The sequence below is a fragment of the Rhamphochromis longiceps genome, linkage group LG7 (genome assembly GCF_057381845.1).
Source record: "Rhamphochromis longiceps isolate RC_006_pf linkage group LG7, R_longiceps_female_GT1.1, whole genome shotgun sequence".
In the NCBI taxonomy this organism is placed as follows: Eukaryota; Metazoa; Chordata; class Actinopteri; order Cichliformes; family Cichlidae; genus Rhamphochromis; species Rhamphochromis longiceps.
Window position 1 is genome coordinate 7,487,231 of NC_140563.1, and position 18,189 is coordinate 7,505,419.

Here is an 18,189-nt window from a genome sequence, read left to right on the forward strand (position 1 = left end):
GCCAAAAGCATGAATATGAAAAAATGTGATCACCAAGAATATCCTAAAAATGGCATTGAGGTGCGTGTTACAGTAAAGAAAAAAAAAAAAAAAGTAGCCAAATTTTCATCGGAAAATGTTGAATTTTAGTAAAAACAATGCTCTGTAGTTTGATACTGTCGTTACAGACAAAGCAGATGTTTAAAGCCTTTGGACGCACATTTGAAACGCACTCATTCTCCTTATCAGCTGGAAACATTAAAGCCGTAAAATGACTTTTTCAAACGGATAAAAACTATCAAACAGCAGCAATGATGAGCCTGTTCCAAAATTTGAATGTACATGTGTTGAAGGTGCGGGTCTTGTTGAATTATTAAACATACTTTCTTTAATTTTTCGAGCCACAAAAACAACAACTTTTAATTTTCTTCTGCTTGAGTCTCGGCCTCGGGTAGCTCTACTTATCATTGCTCAGTCAGTTGTCTGTTTGCGCTACTTTTTCAAGGAGCAGCGGATTATTGGTAAGGGTGACTTTATGTGTTTAGCTACTTAAGTGGAAGTACTGTGGATAGTTTTACCTTACATACATAGATCTACCAGTACAGCTTCTGAGGTAACTGTTTACAAAATGTTATAATCTATCCACAAGTTCTTTGCAATTTTACATTGATAAACATTATCCTTAACACATTTGACCCGCATAAAGTGCTATGGCCATCACACTGTCATTTAGAATTGTTTAAATAACTCGTGTCTTAAGTCCTTCCATCAAACAGAAAATAAAAAAATAAATAAAATAAAAAAATAAAAAAGTCGCATGGATCACTTTATATTTCTAACATTTTGTGATATAAAGTTGTTCATAACAACCTGAAAGGCTGGGAGTTTAAAATGCAAACCGATGGAAGCAGCAGTAGAAGACTATAATGTCACAGAGCACACGGTGTCTATTATTGTGTAGACAATTATAAATAAGAGTTTAATAAAAGATGCTTAATTTCTTAAGAAATAAACAGGTGGAGGGATCTTTATCAAAAGTGGATGTTGCATCTGTGGCTAAACCCCTGTACCCAAAAAACTTTAAAAATCTACTGTGTGTGAGGCTGTGTAAGTAAAGCTTGCCCTTCACACCCGCGTGTAACAAACCATTTGTTGGGGGTTGTGGATTTGACACCTCAGCATTGTGAAAGTGGGGAAACATGTTTCTGGCTGTGCATAAGATTTCTGCTTACAACTTAGAATCTCAGTTCTAAATGAAATTCAGATGTTTTTTAAGTATGGCTAATGTATTAATTGACTTCTAAGGCACGCACACACACACGCACACACACACGCACACGAACAACAACACCAACACAGAGAAGAAGAAGAGGGGGTCGGCAGACTATGAATAAATCTACATACTCTGATATATGGTATGTGTTTTATAAAAACCTACTCTACACCAGCTGAGGAAGTAATTAAACACAATGTTTTGCCAAGTTTCCCCTCTGGGAAAAAGTCTGTCTTCATTTATTCAGTTATTGTACTAATGTATGCACATTTCTATGCTATTAAAGGTACTGAAAAGCTTTACTTACACAATACTTTGGGTACTGAGTTGACTTACAACAAAGATTATGCTGAAATGCTGAAAAAAAAATATTATAAACTATATAAATAAAAAGTACTTTTAATAAATTAAATTATTTTTTCACATGAAAACAATATTTATATTAATAAATTCTCGTTTAACAGAAATCTCTGATAATGTTTGTGGTGTCAGCTTTTTCCTTTTCAAACTGTGCGAGAGAAGAAGTATCTCATGACATTCACGCCTAATGTGTTCAGCATATTCTGCACAGTCTGCATCGTCACTGGTACCTGTTTAAGGCTGACGGGGGGTTGAACAGCAGGCTCTGGACACGGGCCCCAGTGGGGAACCTGAGCCCTGATGATGGGGAGGGTGAGTGCAAACACCAGAGCCAAAGGTAGCTTCATGGTAAAGATGTGGCTTTATTACCTAAAGAGAGTATGAAAGAAAAGCAGGTAAGGTAACACAAATCAAAAGAAACATGGCCAACGCAAACAAGATTACTGCTACATCAACTCAGGCAACATTTTTCTTGGCAGAAATAATCTAATATTAACTAATTTATAGTTTAATCCTTCGCATGTATCTCCACAGATTTCTCTTACCTCTGTGTTCCAGTGGTTCAGATATGTGCTCTGTCTTTAGAGATAGAGAGACAAGGCCGTGTGACCGATGGTGACATGGAACTGAATCTGAGCCCCAAAGAGAGAATAAGAGTTATGCTTTTGCACCATATTGTGTTTTCACCGTTCTTTCATAGCAAGAAGAATGATTTTCAGTCAAATGATCCCTACAATCAGTATATTTAATTTCAAAATCAGCCACCCTGGAAATCAACCTACCATCTGGATAATTGTCAGATACTTCTTCCACCACAGGTACTTTTGGATCTTAGGTCCACAGGAGGCAAGACCGTAATACAGGTACATCAGGACATGGATCATCGCATTCATATGTGCACCAAAGAATGCTGCAGTAGAAGAAACAATAAGTTTTTAATTTTGTTCTGCTTACTATAGTTAAAAAAAAAAATCTTAAACTGAGTTGCTCTGAACTCCTGCTGTCTGTATCCAATAAAAAGACAATAGTTGAGGGGGGTGGGAGATACAAACAAGTGTAGGTCCAGGGGCCCATGAATCCAGATTAAACTATCCAAGCTACATATGACGATACTATGCTTGTGGGTTTCAGTGAAATTTGTCATCTAGCTTCCTCATCAGTGTTCAGACTCAGTTTCAGTCACAATCATCTACTTGCAAATATACATATAGCTGCACCTGTGTTTACTAATTAGCAAGTGATAGCGTGTTATCATGCTAAATACATACTGTGAACATGATAAACATTGTACCCAATAGTAAACTTCAACGATTAAATGCTATTACTCTCAACATGTTGCCTTGTTGGCATTAGCACTTAGCTCAAAGTGCTCCTCTGCCTGTGGTATACCTTTACAGAGTTGCTAGCATGGCTGTTAATATGCAGATGCATATTATTAAAAAAAAAAAAAAAAAAAAAAAAAAAAAAGCTCAACAAACAACAATAATGAATACATTAACCAGTAGTGAATAAAAGGTTTATAGACAAGTAGCTCCACATGTTTGGTTTAGCTTCCTGAAGCATCCATCAAGGCATTTGTGTCTCTTCCCAGCCCTCACCCAGTATAAACCACAAAACTACAGAGCCGGTGAAGGCTTTATCAACAGCAATGCTGATAAATTCATATATATATCATATAGCTGATGTCTGCTGTGTTGTAAGCTACTCACACTGTCCTCCTGCCACCCACTTGATGCCAATCCACCAGAGCGTGAACATGGAGCAATGATGGTAGACGTGCAGGAAGGTGACCTGGTTAAATTTTTTCCTCAGGATGAAAAACACAGTGTCCAGATACTCAATGCCTTTGGAGATGAAATACCTCCACAGAGCTCCTGCCACCTGACTCCCGCAGAAATAAAGAAGGGGAAGAAAAAGACTGTTAACATATGAACATATATGATCAAGAGCTACATGTGTGTGAACTCTGATTTTGGAAATCCTAACCTCGACCCGAGACTGACTCACTTGTGGTTTCTGTTTCAAACTACGTCATAGAGCAACAGGAAGGAAGGTGAAACTGAACACTATTCAACTCCGGCTTGTACTTTTTTCTGATAACAGGCCCGTGCTCTAAATGTATGGATGCCTCTCATGTTTCTAAAAGCTCTCTGAGTGACGTGTCCCTGGCAGGCTGACTGTAATTTTCTGAACCATGGGTACAGTGGAGAATTATTAACAGGTAGGGATCTGGTTCCAAGGAAACTAATTATTGTAGACACAAAAGTCTTAAGATAGTAAGTTACATAAACAGCTGAAGTCCCACTACTATATTCAGAGTTTATCTATGCAAGTGTGTGTGTGTGTGTGTGTGTGTGTGTGTGTGTGTGTGTGTGTGTGTGTGTGTGTGTGTGTGTGTGTGTGTGTGTGCAGTCGGGAGAGTTGGGGTATCCAGGTATCCAATTTCCTTTTTTTTTGAATGCCTTCTTGTGAACGCTGTCTGTTTTCCACATTCTGCAACGGTAAAATACGACTTAGAGGCGGATATTTGTTTTACTTTATGGGCAACAGTTGTTGACAAAACTCGCCTCATGGTTGACTCTGAGAAAAAAACTCTTTCCCACAGAGGGGAATAAACTTATTCGAATATGAGCTTTTTTCCACTAAGACTTGTTTTATGGGGAGATGTACGAAATTATTTACCGGGTTACAAGCAATGATAATATCGGATGTTGACTCCTCAGCGTCATCATTTTCTATCTATTGAGAAATCCCATTGTAAAAGTAATGAAGAAAAAAACTATTCTGCCGTCTCACTCCTCCTTGACCCGCGGTGTGTGTGTGTGTGTGTGTGTGTGTGTGTGTGTGTGTGTGTGTGTGTGTGTGTGTGTGTGTGTGTGTGTGTGTGTGTGTGTGTGTGTGTGTGTGTGTGTGTGTGTGTGTGTGTGTGTGTGTTCGGCGGCGTTGTTTGAACGGAATGCTGACATAATATTCACGGATTCTTCCTCGCGATTGGTAGAACTGTCACAGATATCGACTCCCCTCCCGTTTCTTCTCTCATTTTATCCTAGTCTAGCGAAGCATCTGTTTTTCGCATCTTTCTCTTGACAATACCAATAGTTAGAGAGGTTGGTTTTTTTTTTTTTGTTTGTTTTTTTTTGATTGCCTTCTTGCGAACGCCGTCTGTTTTCCGCATTCTGCAACGGTAAAATACGACTTTGAGACGGATATTTGTTTTACCAAATGGACAATTGCTGTTGACAAAACTCGCCTCATGGTTGACTCTGAGAAAAAAACTCTTTCCCACAGAGGGGGGTGCTTTAATAAACTTATTCGAATATGAGCTTTTTTCCCCGCTAAGACTTGTTTTATGGGGAGATGTAAGAAATTATTTACCGGGTTACAAGCAATGATAATATCGGATGTTGACTCCTCAGCGTCATCATTTTCTATCTATTGAGAAAACTTATTGTTAAAGTATTGAAGAAAAAACTCTCTACTTTAGTCTGACAAGGAGCAGGTTGCGCAAAACCTACCTCATATAGATGTTTTAATAATAATAATATTTTTTTGAGGGCGTGTTATAGGATATAAGCATTGAGAAAAAACTGATATCTGCTGTCTCACTCCTCCTTGGCCCGCGGGGTGGGGTGTGTGTGTGTGTGTGTGTGTGTGTGTGTGGGCCTTCTTGCGAACGCCGTCTGTTTTCTGCAACGGTAAAATACGGCTTTGAGACGGATATTTGTTTTGCCAAATGGACAATTGCTGTCGACAAAACTCTCATGGTTGACTCTTTCCCACAGAGGTGTGTGTGTGTGTGTGTGTGTGTGTGTGTGTGTGTGTGTGTGTGTGTGTGTGTGTGTGTGTGTGTGTGTGTGAAACAAGATCGCCTGTCGCTGGTTTGTTTTTTCAGTCTCTTGTAAAAAAAGGACTCTCAAAAGGAAAAGTAGTATTCACTAAGCGATATTTATTCAATTTTTTTACACATAGGCAGCCTGTAGGTTACAAGCGGATAGAAAGTTCTTCTTTTCATCACAAGCTATGGTGTATCTTAAAGGTTACAAGCGGATAGAAAGTTCTTCTTTTCATCACAGAATCATCTGCTGCATCACCGCTGTGGTTAGGGAACATGATGCAACAGGTCTGAAAATGACTAGACACTTCCGGAGTATTTCCGGTAGGGTCATAAGGTCCGGATCGATGCCTTCCATAGTAAATATGCTGTATTTGAATATGTCATATTCAAAACCTTCTTCTTTGGGAGAGCAGATCTCATCGGACACAGGACCGCTGCGGGGCTGCAGAAGGAAATCCATCTTGTGTCTGTGCCTTAGAAATTGTGATGGACTCCTCTCTCTGCTTTTTTATTCCCCTCCAACAGATGGCGCGCTTCTGGAGGTTTCCCCCTCTCTAAAAACTTTTTTTCCCAACAACAGATGACGCGCTTCCGGAGGTTTTCCCCCTCCCTCTAAAAACTTTTTTTTTTTCCCCCAACAACAGATGACGCGCTTCCGGGGGTTCACCCCTCCTTTCTCGGGGTGCAATTCGTTACGGTTAGCAACAGATGGCGCGCTTCCGGGGTCCGCCCCCCTTTCTCAGGATACGATTCGTCACGCGGGGGGTTTCCCACCCCCCTTTCTCCGGATACGATTCGTCACGCGGGGGTTTCCCACGGAGGGGAGGGGCGGGGGGTCAAAAGGTCGTGATTAGGGCCATCAATCACTTCGGATCAAATTTTGTCATAAGCTGTATGGGATTAACTCTCTCACACACACACACACACACACACACACACACACACACACACACACACACACACACACACACACACATGCATCTCAAGTCCACGACCACACCTGCTCAGAATCTGCTTCTCATAGCAGACTGCAGAGTAGGAAATATAGTTTTGGCCTAATGCTATTCTTTTATTCCTGAAGGCCAGAGATGCTGGAGGCTCCATGGTGATTCACACATTTGGAGGCTATTATGGTCTTTCCGTGTCATGGATGCTCTATCGTCCTAACTTGCACCAGAGCAGTCGTCTGCAGGGCTCTGTCTACCACTCAGATGTCTTTGCAATGATTGGTAAGCTCTGTTTACTACCCACAACTGCACATGGTCATGTTTAGTATTGCTTTTGATTTATAAGAGTTTTTTTTATCTATTTAATCTCACAAAACTCCCTGTTCCTCGTGACTTATATCACTATGGCACAGGCACCCTGTTCCTGTGGATGTTCTGGCCCAGCTTCAACTCAGCCATCTGTGATCACGGGGATGGGCAGCACAGAGCCGCCATCAACACTTACCTTTGTTTGGCCTCAACTGTTCTCACCACTGTGGCCATCTCGAGCCTCTTCCAGAAGCATGGGAAACTAGACATGGTAACAAGTTACAAACACTTATTAGATATAACCTATTATGCACATGGACATGATTATGACAATAAGAGATGAATACAAACCAAAACAAGAAATCTATAAAGAGTTTAACAATCCTGCAAACAAATTTTTCAACAAGTGCACCCTTCAGATGATTATTTACCCAGGATACACATTTTTCTGCACCTGTTTCTCAGGTTCACATCCAGAACTCCACACTTGCTGGAGGTGTTGCAGCTGGAACAGCAGCTGAGTTCATGCTGATGCCCTATGGCTGTCTTATTGTAGGTTTCTGCTGTGGCATCATCTCCACACTTGGATATATCTTTCTCACGGTATGATATTTTTTTTCTTTTAATGCTTTCCTTCCAACTGCTGTCAGACTTTACACCATGGTCTCTGCTGATGACCACACACACACACACACACACACACACACACACACACACACACACACACACACACACACACACACACACACACACAATTGTAACTTTATCCCTGACAAGTGCATTTATTCCTACTATAACAAAGCATTTTATTCTATTTTGTATAGTATGTTATTCTATTTTATCTTCCATCCATCCATCTTCATCCGCTTTGTCCGGGGCCGGGTCGCGGGGGCAGCAGCCTAAGCAAAGAGGCCCAGACCTCCCTCTCCCCAGCCACCTCCTCCAGCAGGGACGTGCAGAGGGGGGGGGGGCTAGAGGGGCTTGAGCACCCGCCCCTTTCCTGATGAGTGCCCAAAGTGCCCTTTTGTTGAGGCAACTTTTAAATTTTTTTTATTTATTTATTATTATTTTTATGTGTGTGTGCGTGCGGAGTCCTGTCTGTGCCCCTCAACAATAATATTTAACTATTAATCACAGTTTTGCTAAATAAAAGGATCTGGCTTGCATCAGTCACATGATCACATTTAACCAATGATCGCCCTCGACGGCAGAACGCGCTGGTTACGAGCCGGGAACGAGCTCACAAAGAGCACGCGCATTTTTTGCGGTCCGGAGCTGTAGGAGAAACACAAGTTAACTCAGAGACACAGACTGATGCGACAAACCCAGTAAGTAGGTGTACAGCGTACACTGTAGTGTGTAGCACACAGGAGTGTTAGCTTATTACGTACACGTTGGTAAGCTGTCTTGTTGCAACTGACGAACTGAAACAAACGAGCGTGCTGTGTGTGCAACAGCGCGACAAACATTACCTGTCCTTTTATTAACTGCACAAGTAGTGCTGGTCACAGCTGCTGGCTACCTGTGTAAGGCTGTCATGGGTCTGTAGCTCTGTCACCGTTTTAGGGAACATATTTAGTTTTAAAGTAAGTTTCTGGGCATTTCCTGCCTTTCTGGAGGGATTATATTTCACTAAAAAACGATCTAATATGCATGTCCACATAATAATAATTATAATATATTAAAAAACACACGCTGTATTTTAAAGAACATACATTAAGAAGCAGATTATATTAGATTTATATTTTAAATAAGACAAAAGATTGTATCTCTACAGTTTAAAAATGTAATAAGCTTTGCCCTGCACAGAGTGGATAGTGAAACAAATGGAATCATCATAAATACATTATTTCATATTTATTACTTCCCCCTCCTCATTGCTTTATTATTGTAGCTCTAGTAATAAATAATAATGTAAGGATGCCCATAGTATATACAGTATTCTGAAGAAGGTCTAAAATGTCACTGTGCGTGCATGTGTGTGTTTTATGTATATAGATTTTTTTAAATTATTACTCATGATATAACATTGTGCAGACATGGCTGGTAAGGACATGAGGAGGAAACAGTAGGAGCGTATGAGGCTACTAAAGGCAGTGCTATAACATTTTTCTGTCATCATTTTATTATAGATTAAGTGCAGGAGTTGTTAGGTGTGGATAATTAGATTATAGTTTATTGCAATAGCAAGTTGTGCCTTGTTCTCAGATAGACAGCAAGTGGAGAGTGATATATGAAATGATGGGAAGGAAGGAAGAAGAGAAGCAAAGAGTGATTCACAGGCAGAGCCGAGTTTATGTCACAGTTTTTCGTTGCCTTATGGTTCCAAGCGCTGTCACCAATCTTTGCATTTTGTTATTATCTCATGACACTTGTTTAATCAGCTACCATCTCTCCTGTGGACTTTTTAATGTCTACAGTCTCAGATCAACACAGCCCTGCCCTTCCCATATTAGATTCTTGATGAATGTGTGTTGTTGTTATTCAGCATGGTTCAATGTGCCCCTTTTTAACTTTGAGCACCCGCCCCTTTAAACCTCTCTGCACGTCCCTGTCCTCCAGCTTATCCGGGGGAATACCAAGGCGTTCCCAGGCCAGCCGAGAGATATAATCTCTCCAGCGTGTCCTGGGTCTGCCCCGGGGCCTCCTCCCGGTGGGACATGCCTGGAACACCTCACCCAGGAGGCGCACAGGGGGCATCCTTGTCAGATGCCCGAACCACCTCAGCTGGCTCCTTTCGATGTGGAGCAGCAGCTGCTCTACTCTGAGCCCCTCCCGGATGGCCGAACTTCTCACCCTATCTCTAAGGGAGAGGCCAGCCACCCTTCGGAGGAAGCTCATTTCTGCCGCTTGTATCCGCGATCTCGTTCTTTCGGTCACTACCCACAGCTCGTGGCCATAGGTGAGGGTAGGGACGTAGATCGACCGGTAAATTGAGAGCTTCGCTTTTACACTCAGCTCCCTCTTCACCACGACGGACCGGTGCAGCGTCCGCATTACTGCAGCTGCAGCCCCAATCCGTCTGTCGATCTCCGGCTCCCTTCTCCCATCACTCGCGAACAAGACCCCGAGATACTTGAACTCCTCCACTTGTGGCAGGAACTCATCCCCGACCTGGAGTGGGCACTCCACCCTTTTCCGGCTGAGAACCATGGCCTCAGATTTGGAGGTGCTGATCCTCATTCCCGCTGCTTCACACTCGGCTGCGAACCGTTCCAGTGCGAGCTGGAGGCCTTCACCCGATGAAGCCAACATCTTATCCTATCCTATTATATTTTGTTTTTCTTAAGTTTTGCTCTTTCTGCCATGACCCCAAAATTTCCCATGTGTGCAACAAATAAGGAGGGTAGACCGGGGTTGTATTTCACACTTTTGACCCTTGCATGAATTTCTGATCAATATAATGTTGTTCAACAACCCTTTCATCACTAAAGCAAAGCCTAGGATGCTGGCTCAAAATAGTTGTTTGCAATTAATTATAACAAAAATTAATTAATTATCAAAGATCTGACACTTTGTGACCCCAGATGTACCCCAATGTACAGAGACATCAGTATTTCTATATATAAACAGCACCCAATGCCCCTTGTATTTAAAGCATGAATTTGAGAAAGTGACACGTTTTGCAAATTATTCTACATATGAGCAATAAAACTAAGGAAGTTGTGGTGCTTTAGTAATGTAGCTTTTGCTAAATGCACAAAAATAACAGAAAACAGATTCCACATTCCATTACTGTATTTTGAACTGTAATTTTAAAAAGAACTTCTGAACTTTTAAAATTACTGATATGATTTTAAAAGTTCAAAAGTTCTTTTTATCTTTTTACAGACAAATAGTCATTTTATGTGAGATTTTTCGACAGGTAACCTGAACAATAGTGAGCAAGTCAGTGTAGATCGGTGGTAGAGCAACAATGAACTTCATCAATATCAAACTCACTCTGAACTGATCTCCATTTTAAGTCATGATGCATGCTCGACCATCCACGTAAGGAAATTTACCAGGATCTCCATTTTAAGGCTTTTAGTTTTGCTCTAGTAAGTCTGTGCCTCACTCAAAGTCCCACAAGTCAGTGATGACAAATGTATACTCGTGGACTGCCAGGGGTATCAGTTCTGCAGACAGCATATCTAAAACATACTCTCTTGCACTGGCTATTGGTGTATGGCTTAACACAAACATTCTGCTAATATAGAAACAAAAACAAAACAAAAAACAAAACAAAAAAAACCAAAAAAAACAACAACAACACTGCCTTTACATGTCTAGCTGTAAAAACTATTTTAATACTTGGGGGCTTGGGTGTCACACATGTGAAAGGTTAATCAGGGGGCTTAAATACCTTGGTAGAAAGAAACAGCTGAAAACAGTCAAAGCAAGACAGGGGAAGTCAAACTTGACACAAGATACAGAAGACGCCGCCCTGAACTCTTTTATACCTTCCCAAAAACAAAGAACATCCACAACTCTCACATGTTGGCCCATCTCACGGGGGGGCTATATCTCCTCACTCACAGAGAGAATTATGATCTTGTTTTCTGCTTAGCCGTCACCTCCCTAAGAGCAGGACATCTGAATGTCTTCAACTTTACAACAGGGCCCCTACCTAAACATTTACATCCCTCTAGAAGTGTGTGAATGTGTGTGTGAATGGGTGGATGACTGGATATGTAAAGCGCTTTGGGGTCCTTAGGGACTAGTAAAGCGCTATATAAATACAGGCCATTTACCATTTACCATTTAAGCAGGAGGACTCTCAGTATCTATATCTCTCTATATATGTTGCCTCGGGATCTTATTTTCAGGAACTATAATGTTAGTTTTCACTCATATGCTGACGACACTCAGATCAATCTTCAGCTGAAGGGAAACAGTTCTGCTTCACTAGAACCTTTATTTCAGTGTCTCGTGATCATTTTTGGTTGTAAAGTTGCAATTCTAGAACCTCACATTTTAATTTGCACAGTTTAGAACTTTTTATCAAATTGCATGCTAAAAATTTTGGGGTTATATTTGACAATAAGTTCACTTTTGCGAAACAGATTAGTTTAGTTGTACAGCGGTCTTTCTTTAAACTGAGGCTTTTATCCAAGGTGAGATCTTTTTTGTCTTTTAAAAACCTAGAACGGGCAATTCCTGCTTTCATCCTATCCCAACTGGACTGTTGTAATTCTTTATATGTAGGCATTAGTCGGCCTGTCTTGCAAGGCTCCAGCTGGTCCAGAATGCCGCTGCTCGTCTTTTGACACAGACGAAGAGGAATGAACATATCTCCCCTGTGCTTACCACGCTTCACTGGCTCCCTGTACGTTTTAGAATCAATTATAATATCTTATTGGTTATAAAGCACTGAATGGACAGGCCCCACGGTATCTGTCAGACCTACTGCAGTCTTATATGCCCCTTAGAGCTCTTAGATCGGGTGATCTTTTGCTCTTGGCCACACCAAGGTCGAGACTGGTTCTTAGAGGTGATCGTGCGTTTGCAGTCGTGGTGTCTAAATTGTCGAATGATTTGCCTCTTCACATTAGACAGGCTCCTACCCTCAATCTTTTTAAATCTTAAAAACACATTTCTACTTACCTGCTTTTAATACTGCACGAGAGTTATTTACTTATTTATTTGTTATTAGCTATTTGGCATTGATGTTGACTGATTTTGCTATTTTATTGCGTGTTATTTTATTATGTAATTTATATGTTTGTACAGCACTTTGGTCAACACCACTGTTGTAATTAAAAGTGCTATATAAATAAATAAACTAAACTAAACTGTTTAGTGTCTCCCTGTGATAACATCCCACAAGCATGCAAACTGGTGACAGGAGTGCTCTTACTCTACTAAAGTGAGAAAGTGATATTACTATAACTATGCTTGTGTAGTAAAATCAGACAAATCTTTCAGCCATTCATGGAGAAGCACCTGAAGATCCAGGACACGTGTGGAATCCACAACCTCCACGCTATGCCAGGAGTTGTAGGTGGCATTGTGGGAGCCATTACAGCTGCATCTGCATCTATTGAAGTTTATGGCCATGAAGGGTGAGTTTTCCTTGCCTACAAAAAGGAAACATTCAGCCAGACATTATGGCTGTGTTTCCCGTTTCAAATAAATGGCTTAAAGAGGAAAAAACAGTTGCAATACCTGTATTCTTTTCATTGAGCTCCCCTCCCCTTTTTTAAAAAAAGGCTGGTTAACACCTTTGACTTTGAGGGTAAATTCAAAGACATGGTACCCACAACGCAGGGCGGTCACCAGGCAGCGGGCCTCTGTGTGGCGTTGTGCTTCGGCATAGGTGGAGGCATCATTGTTGGTAAGGAAATCAGTTTGACAGAATATATACACTTGTTAAAAACTGCTTTTCAGACAGTGATGATAATGACTTAGTTTTTCTCTTCCTATTAGGCGCTATCTTAAGGCTACCTATCTGGGGAGATCCTGCAGATGACAACTGCTTTGATGATGAGACCTACTGGGAGGTGAGAGATAAATCTTAACATCCTTACATTTATGAGGATGTAAGGATTTGCAATGTAAAATCAGAATTCAGTCGCTATTTCAGCACACAGAAAGTTTTAGGATGCACAAAAAGAAAAAAGCTTTATTGGTATCCCTGAGTGGCATCTTTAAGATATTAAACAAATCCTGATGAATTTTATTAAATGGTCATACCTATTTTTGAAGCACACGTTTGCTCCAATGTGTATATAAATTGACAAAGAGATTTTAAATTACAGTCTTGGTTTAATGCTACTTGTAGAAACATTTGTTGTTGTGTTTTGCTCATTATGAGGCTGTTTCTCCAACCCAGCGTTAACATTTGCAAATAGTCTGCCGTCATTCACTCTTCTTCTGGTACAAAAATCCAATTTACTCTTTAACTTTTCCCCAAATTTAATAAGAAACCGTGAAATCAGATATTCTGACGATAGTTGTTCATATGCTTGTTATCTTCCTGAGATCACAATGTTTGCCTTCTAATATCAACAGGTCCCAGAGGAGGAGGAGAGCATCCCAACAATCCTGCAGTACAACAACCACGTGCAAAACAAAGATATGTAAGTGTCTCCTACTTTTATCTGTCGAGGATTTGTGCTGTTTTCATACCAAACTAATGATGCAGTCATTGCCTTTTGTTGTTCAAGACTGTACTGCATTCAGTCTCCTCTCGATGGCAGCACAGCACAGTTTTGGGATTATTCACACATCTTGATGTAACTCCTGCCATTGTGTGAGGGATATATTTTCAGGGTGTTGAATACAGTGTAATCAGGAGGTGAGGTGGCGGATAACACGACACCTCAGAGACATAGACGTCTCCTACCACCCCTAGGTGTGGGTTTAATCATAAGATGCTAATGCAGATGCTGTGCTCTATGCTGCTAAGTTAACCTGTGCTCTCTGTTGAAACGGGGTTTTCCACAGAACTGCTTCACATGGTTAACTCTTCAATGTGACCTTGAAGTTATGCAACAACAGTCATGTTTATAGTAGAAACAAAAATGCAACTAGTAATTATTTTTTGGAATCTTCTTAGTAGAGTTAATATGTAATGACCACATGAATGTCTTCAGGCCAGATCTTGTAATTTGTGAAATTTGGTTTTCTAGCGCCGAGTCAAATTTCACCATGGAGTCGGAGTCCAGGGCTCGATCTTAATGGACATCTGCCTTGTTTCCTATCATTCTCCCACTGGACAAAAATGTTCATTTCGTGCAATTAATGACCACTTGTCAGCACCAGCTGTTTTTCATACAGTGATATGTTTGTCAGTATGTTATGACTGAATTGTATTTCAAAATCTCGTTTTTTGTTTGAGTTAAAAACTACTGGAGGAGTAATGTATCTTCTGCTAGCTGAACACATTATTCCATTTAAATCAGCTGACAGTAGGTCAAACATTCAGTGGGGGGAATTACCTTGATTCGCCTCATTTCAAAGTAAAGAGACCGGTAAATTGACTTATGTAAATTCTCGTGTCGCTTGCAATAATACCTCTAAAGCTGACCTAAACTACTCAAGAGAAAAGTTTTGTCTTATGCTTTGAACCACGTTGCGATGCATTTGTAGAATCTCCTATTCAACATTTCTCCTGATCCAAATCTAAATGATTTTGGTCTGTGTGATGTAATGAACTGCAGGTAAAATCTAAGAGTACACAACTTTTAGACAAACCTTTCTGTCAGCTTCCTTCATTGTCTCATTAGTTACATCTGAAAATGATATTTCCATTAGATGCATTTGAGTAGGGTTTTTTTTTTTCTTTTGGTGTGTATCTTCATGGAGAATTTTTACAATGAGACGGGTATTAATCTTGATACTGATTGATTTAGACCTAAGTTATCCTGTGACATTAAAGTAAATAAATGAATACATTTGGTAACGTGTTATCACCACCCTCTTATCAAGCATTACAAAGAATGATGGAAATGTAAATATGCAATCACACATGAGGAATTTTATAAAGTTAATATGCTGTTCTTTTTCCCTTCGTGCAGCGGCCTCTTCTTATGAGTACTTTTAGAGTTAGCAACAAAGACATTAGTCAACACCTTTTTGATTGTTGGATGATTCCAGCTAGTCACAATTTGCTAATGGTAAAATAGGCTATAGAAGGAATGTGTTACCAGATATGTTTATTGATATTACTGATCTGAAAATTGGTTTTGTCAGAAGTTGATATTTGTATTCTTAAACGTTCTACACTGATTGTATTGATCGTAATGTAATTTTGGAAATTAAAAGTTATTAAGAAAGTGTACAATGTCCTATGCCTGCTTTGTCTGTATGTGAATAATTAAGTTTGGATATATTTAGCAATTAAATAAATGTAGCCACTTTCACGTAAATTTTTGTTTGAAGCGGTGCACTTGAAATACAAATTTAAATGTGAGAGGGACTGTACCTCCTTCAACGGCTCCTCTTTAGTGGCGATGCAACTCAGGGTAAAGGTTGCACTCTTATTGCTCTCCCGGGACACTCTGGTGACCAAAACAAACTAGAGATCAGCCATAAGATCTTGACCTCATGTCACAAAAGGGCAATATCCCTGACAGGGTTGAACACACATGCTGGAGTTAATTATTTTGAATTCATTAGGAGAATTTCTGTGAAGTCATACATATTCCATATTGATATTATTTTTTCCACATGGATGGGTAAAAAAAATGCACAAGTGTGGGTTGTTCATGCAATAAATGTTAGATGATGCCTAGTCTGTCTATAATTGCTAAATATAGCATTGATTTGTGCATCGTCTATCCTTCATTTTCTGATGAAGGCTGGATTCACACATGCTCTGTCTTCTGCCCACATGTCTGTGGCATTTCACTGGTTGAAGGCGGAAGCAGCAGCAGCAGCAGCAGCAGCAGCACCAGCTCATGGCGGGAGTGTGGATGATTCCCACACATGAGTAGCAGCAAGGAATCCATCTCCTCATCCAGTCTCTTTGCTGACAAAAGCAGGCTTAGCGCTGTTTTCTTTTGTCATCAGTAACGTGTTTGAGTAAAGGAGGTAATGGTGCCACAAGTGCTCCAATTAAACGAGATGCAGCCCTGCTGGGAAGAAAGGCTCCCCCATTGCCCCCGATACCCCCCTATAATACATACACGCACATATGTGCACACACCCACACACAAACCTCAGCTCTTTTCATGCTACCCCCATGCAGTTCCCGCCCCAACTCTCCTCATGTTTATTCATCAGCCACTTAAAGGGCAAATGCAGAGGCCTGTTAAAACTAAATCAGGCTTACTTTTAAATGATGCCATGCCGTCCCCTCTGAGGTTAAGGCAGCCGGACCTTAGGGGCTTCCCAAATTCAGCATTTAAAGAAGGTCCTTCGGATGGACGCTGGCCACACGTTCATTCCTGAGAGCAAAGTGAGAAGGTGAGTTGGGGAAAACCTGTGGGGGGCATGAAAGAGGGAGGCATGGACAGAGAATGAGGCCTCACTTTCATTGCTGATGACCCACTGCCTGCCATCCAGGCTCAATCATGATCTCTGATTGACAGGTCGAAGGAAGGAGAGGGTGGGAACAGAAGGAGCTTAGAATGAGAGCTGCACAAAACGTACTCCCATATAGGGGGCTGTGGAGATGCTCATTAATGATAAAGAACATACCAGGCAAAGCATGTTTTCTCTGCATGCCAGCAATGTTGTTTGTTGGTTGAGATTAGTTTGTAATCTCCTAAAATGTACAGAACACTACATTACTACAACACAACGTGGGAGGTCGTGTTGGTGCACCTGATTGTGGACATTTAGCTTTTAGTTCTGCAACCCTAAACCCTTTTTGTTGTATTTTTCATTTCTTGATGAAACATTCCAAATGTTTTCAGTTGGTGAAAGGTCTGAACTGCAGGCAGGCTAGTTCAGCACCTTCTGTTACAAAGCTATGCTGTTGTAATAGATGCTGTATGGCTTCTTTGCATGATGGGGCTTTAATTTGCATCTGTGGATGGCACAATGAGCTGTGTTCACGTACAAAACTTTCTGGAAATGTTGCTGACTGACTCCACACAGTGATTTCCATGACAGAATCGTGTATGTTTTTAATGCAATGCTGCCGGAGGGCCCGAAATTCACAGGCCTCTAATACCGATTTTTGGCCTTGACCCCTTGCGGACAGAGATTTCCCCAGATTCTCTGAGTCTTTTGATATTATGCACAGTAGATGATGAGATGTTAAAAGTCTCCACAATTTTACGCTGACGAAAATTATTCAGAAATTGTTTTACAATTTGTGGAAACAGGGTTTTTTTTTCTGAAGCTCGGGCCATATTAATGAATATGAATAAAATATGGTTATATGAGGTTTGCAAATAATTGCATTTAGTTTTCATTTACTATTTACACAGCATAACATCTTTTTTGAAATTGGGATTGTATTTGTTTTTGCCACTCCTCAAACTAAACAGCACAATATGGTATTTTTTTTTATTTCTGTGTGTTCATGGGATTGTTTTATAGATATAGATACACGCCATCCATACTGCAGTAAAACCGCAATGAATTCCCTTTACAGTTACAAGCACCTACAGTGGTTAGAGTAGTATTCAGGAATCTATGTTCACTCTCTTATAGAGAGAGCTGTAAAAGCCCTTTTGAAAGCAACCACGAGTCCATAAAACTGTTCATAAACTATTCAAGCCCTTTGTCTTTTCTCTCTGTGCCTAATCTGCTCACATTCTGTTTGCAGTTTCAGTGTCCCCTAAAGGTGATCTCACAGCAGGCATTTCAAAACTTTCCTGACCATTAGGATCTGGACTGTCTTTGTGATGTCTAATCCTGGGACTAATTGAGTCCTATATTTCCCACCATCACTCCTGTCCAATGTTTTCCTTTGAGGCATTTTCAGCTATTTTTTTATTCCATTACATTTGAGAGAGAGTGGCATGTTCCAGAATGAGTTTGTAATTTTTTCTTGCAAAAAAAAAAAAAAAAGTTCAGTCACTTCCTGATTTTGGATATTATCACTTGGT

General features: G+C 40.5%; 1 protein-coding gene across 1 annotated transcript in view; it reads left to right on the forward strand.

Moving 5' to 3' along the window:
- Positions 1 to 15,477, forward strand: part of rhcgb (Rh family, C glycoprotein b) — a 30,607-nt gene extending 15,130 nt beyond the window's left edge. Inside the window, exons 4-11 of the mRNA XM_085411856.1 lie at positions 6,529 to 6,676; positions 6,808 to 6,974; positions 7,169 to 7,306; positions 12,611 to 12,747; positions 12,895 to 13,019; positions 13,112 to 13,185; positions 13,697 to 13,764; positions 14,317 to 15,477. Coding sequence (XP_085267982.1) covers positions 6,529 to 6,676; positions 6,808 to 6,974; positions 7,169 to 7,306; positions 12,611 to 12,747; positions 12,895 to 13,019; positions 13,112 to 13,185; positions 13,697 to 13,764; positions 14,317 to 14,365 — 906 coding nt within the window. The 3' untranslated portion in view covers positions 14,366 to 15,477. The remainder of the gene's footprint in view (positions 1 to 6,528; positions 6,677 to 6,807; positions 6,975 to 7,168; positions 7,307 to 12,610; positions 12,748 to 12,894; positions 13,020 to 13,111; positions 13,186 to 13,696; positions 13,765 to 14,316) is intronic.
- The last annotated feature ends 2,712 nt before the right edge of the window (positions 15,478 to 18,189 follow it).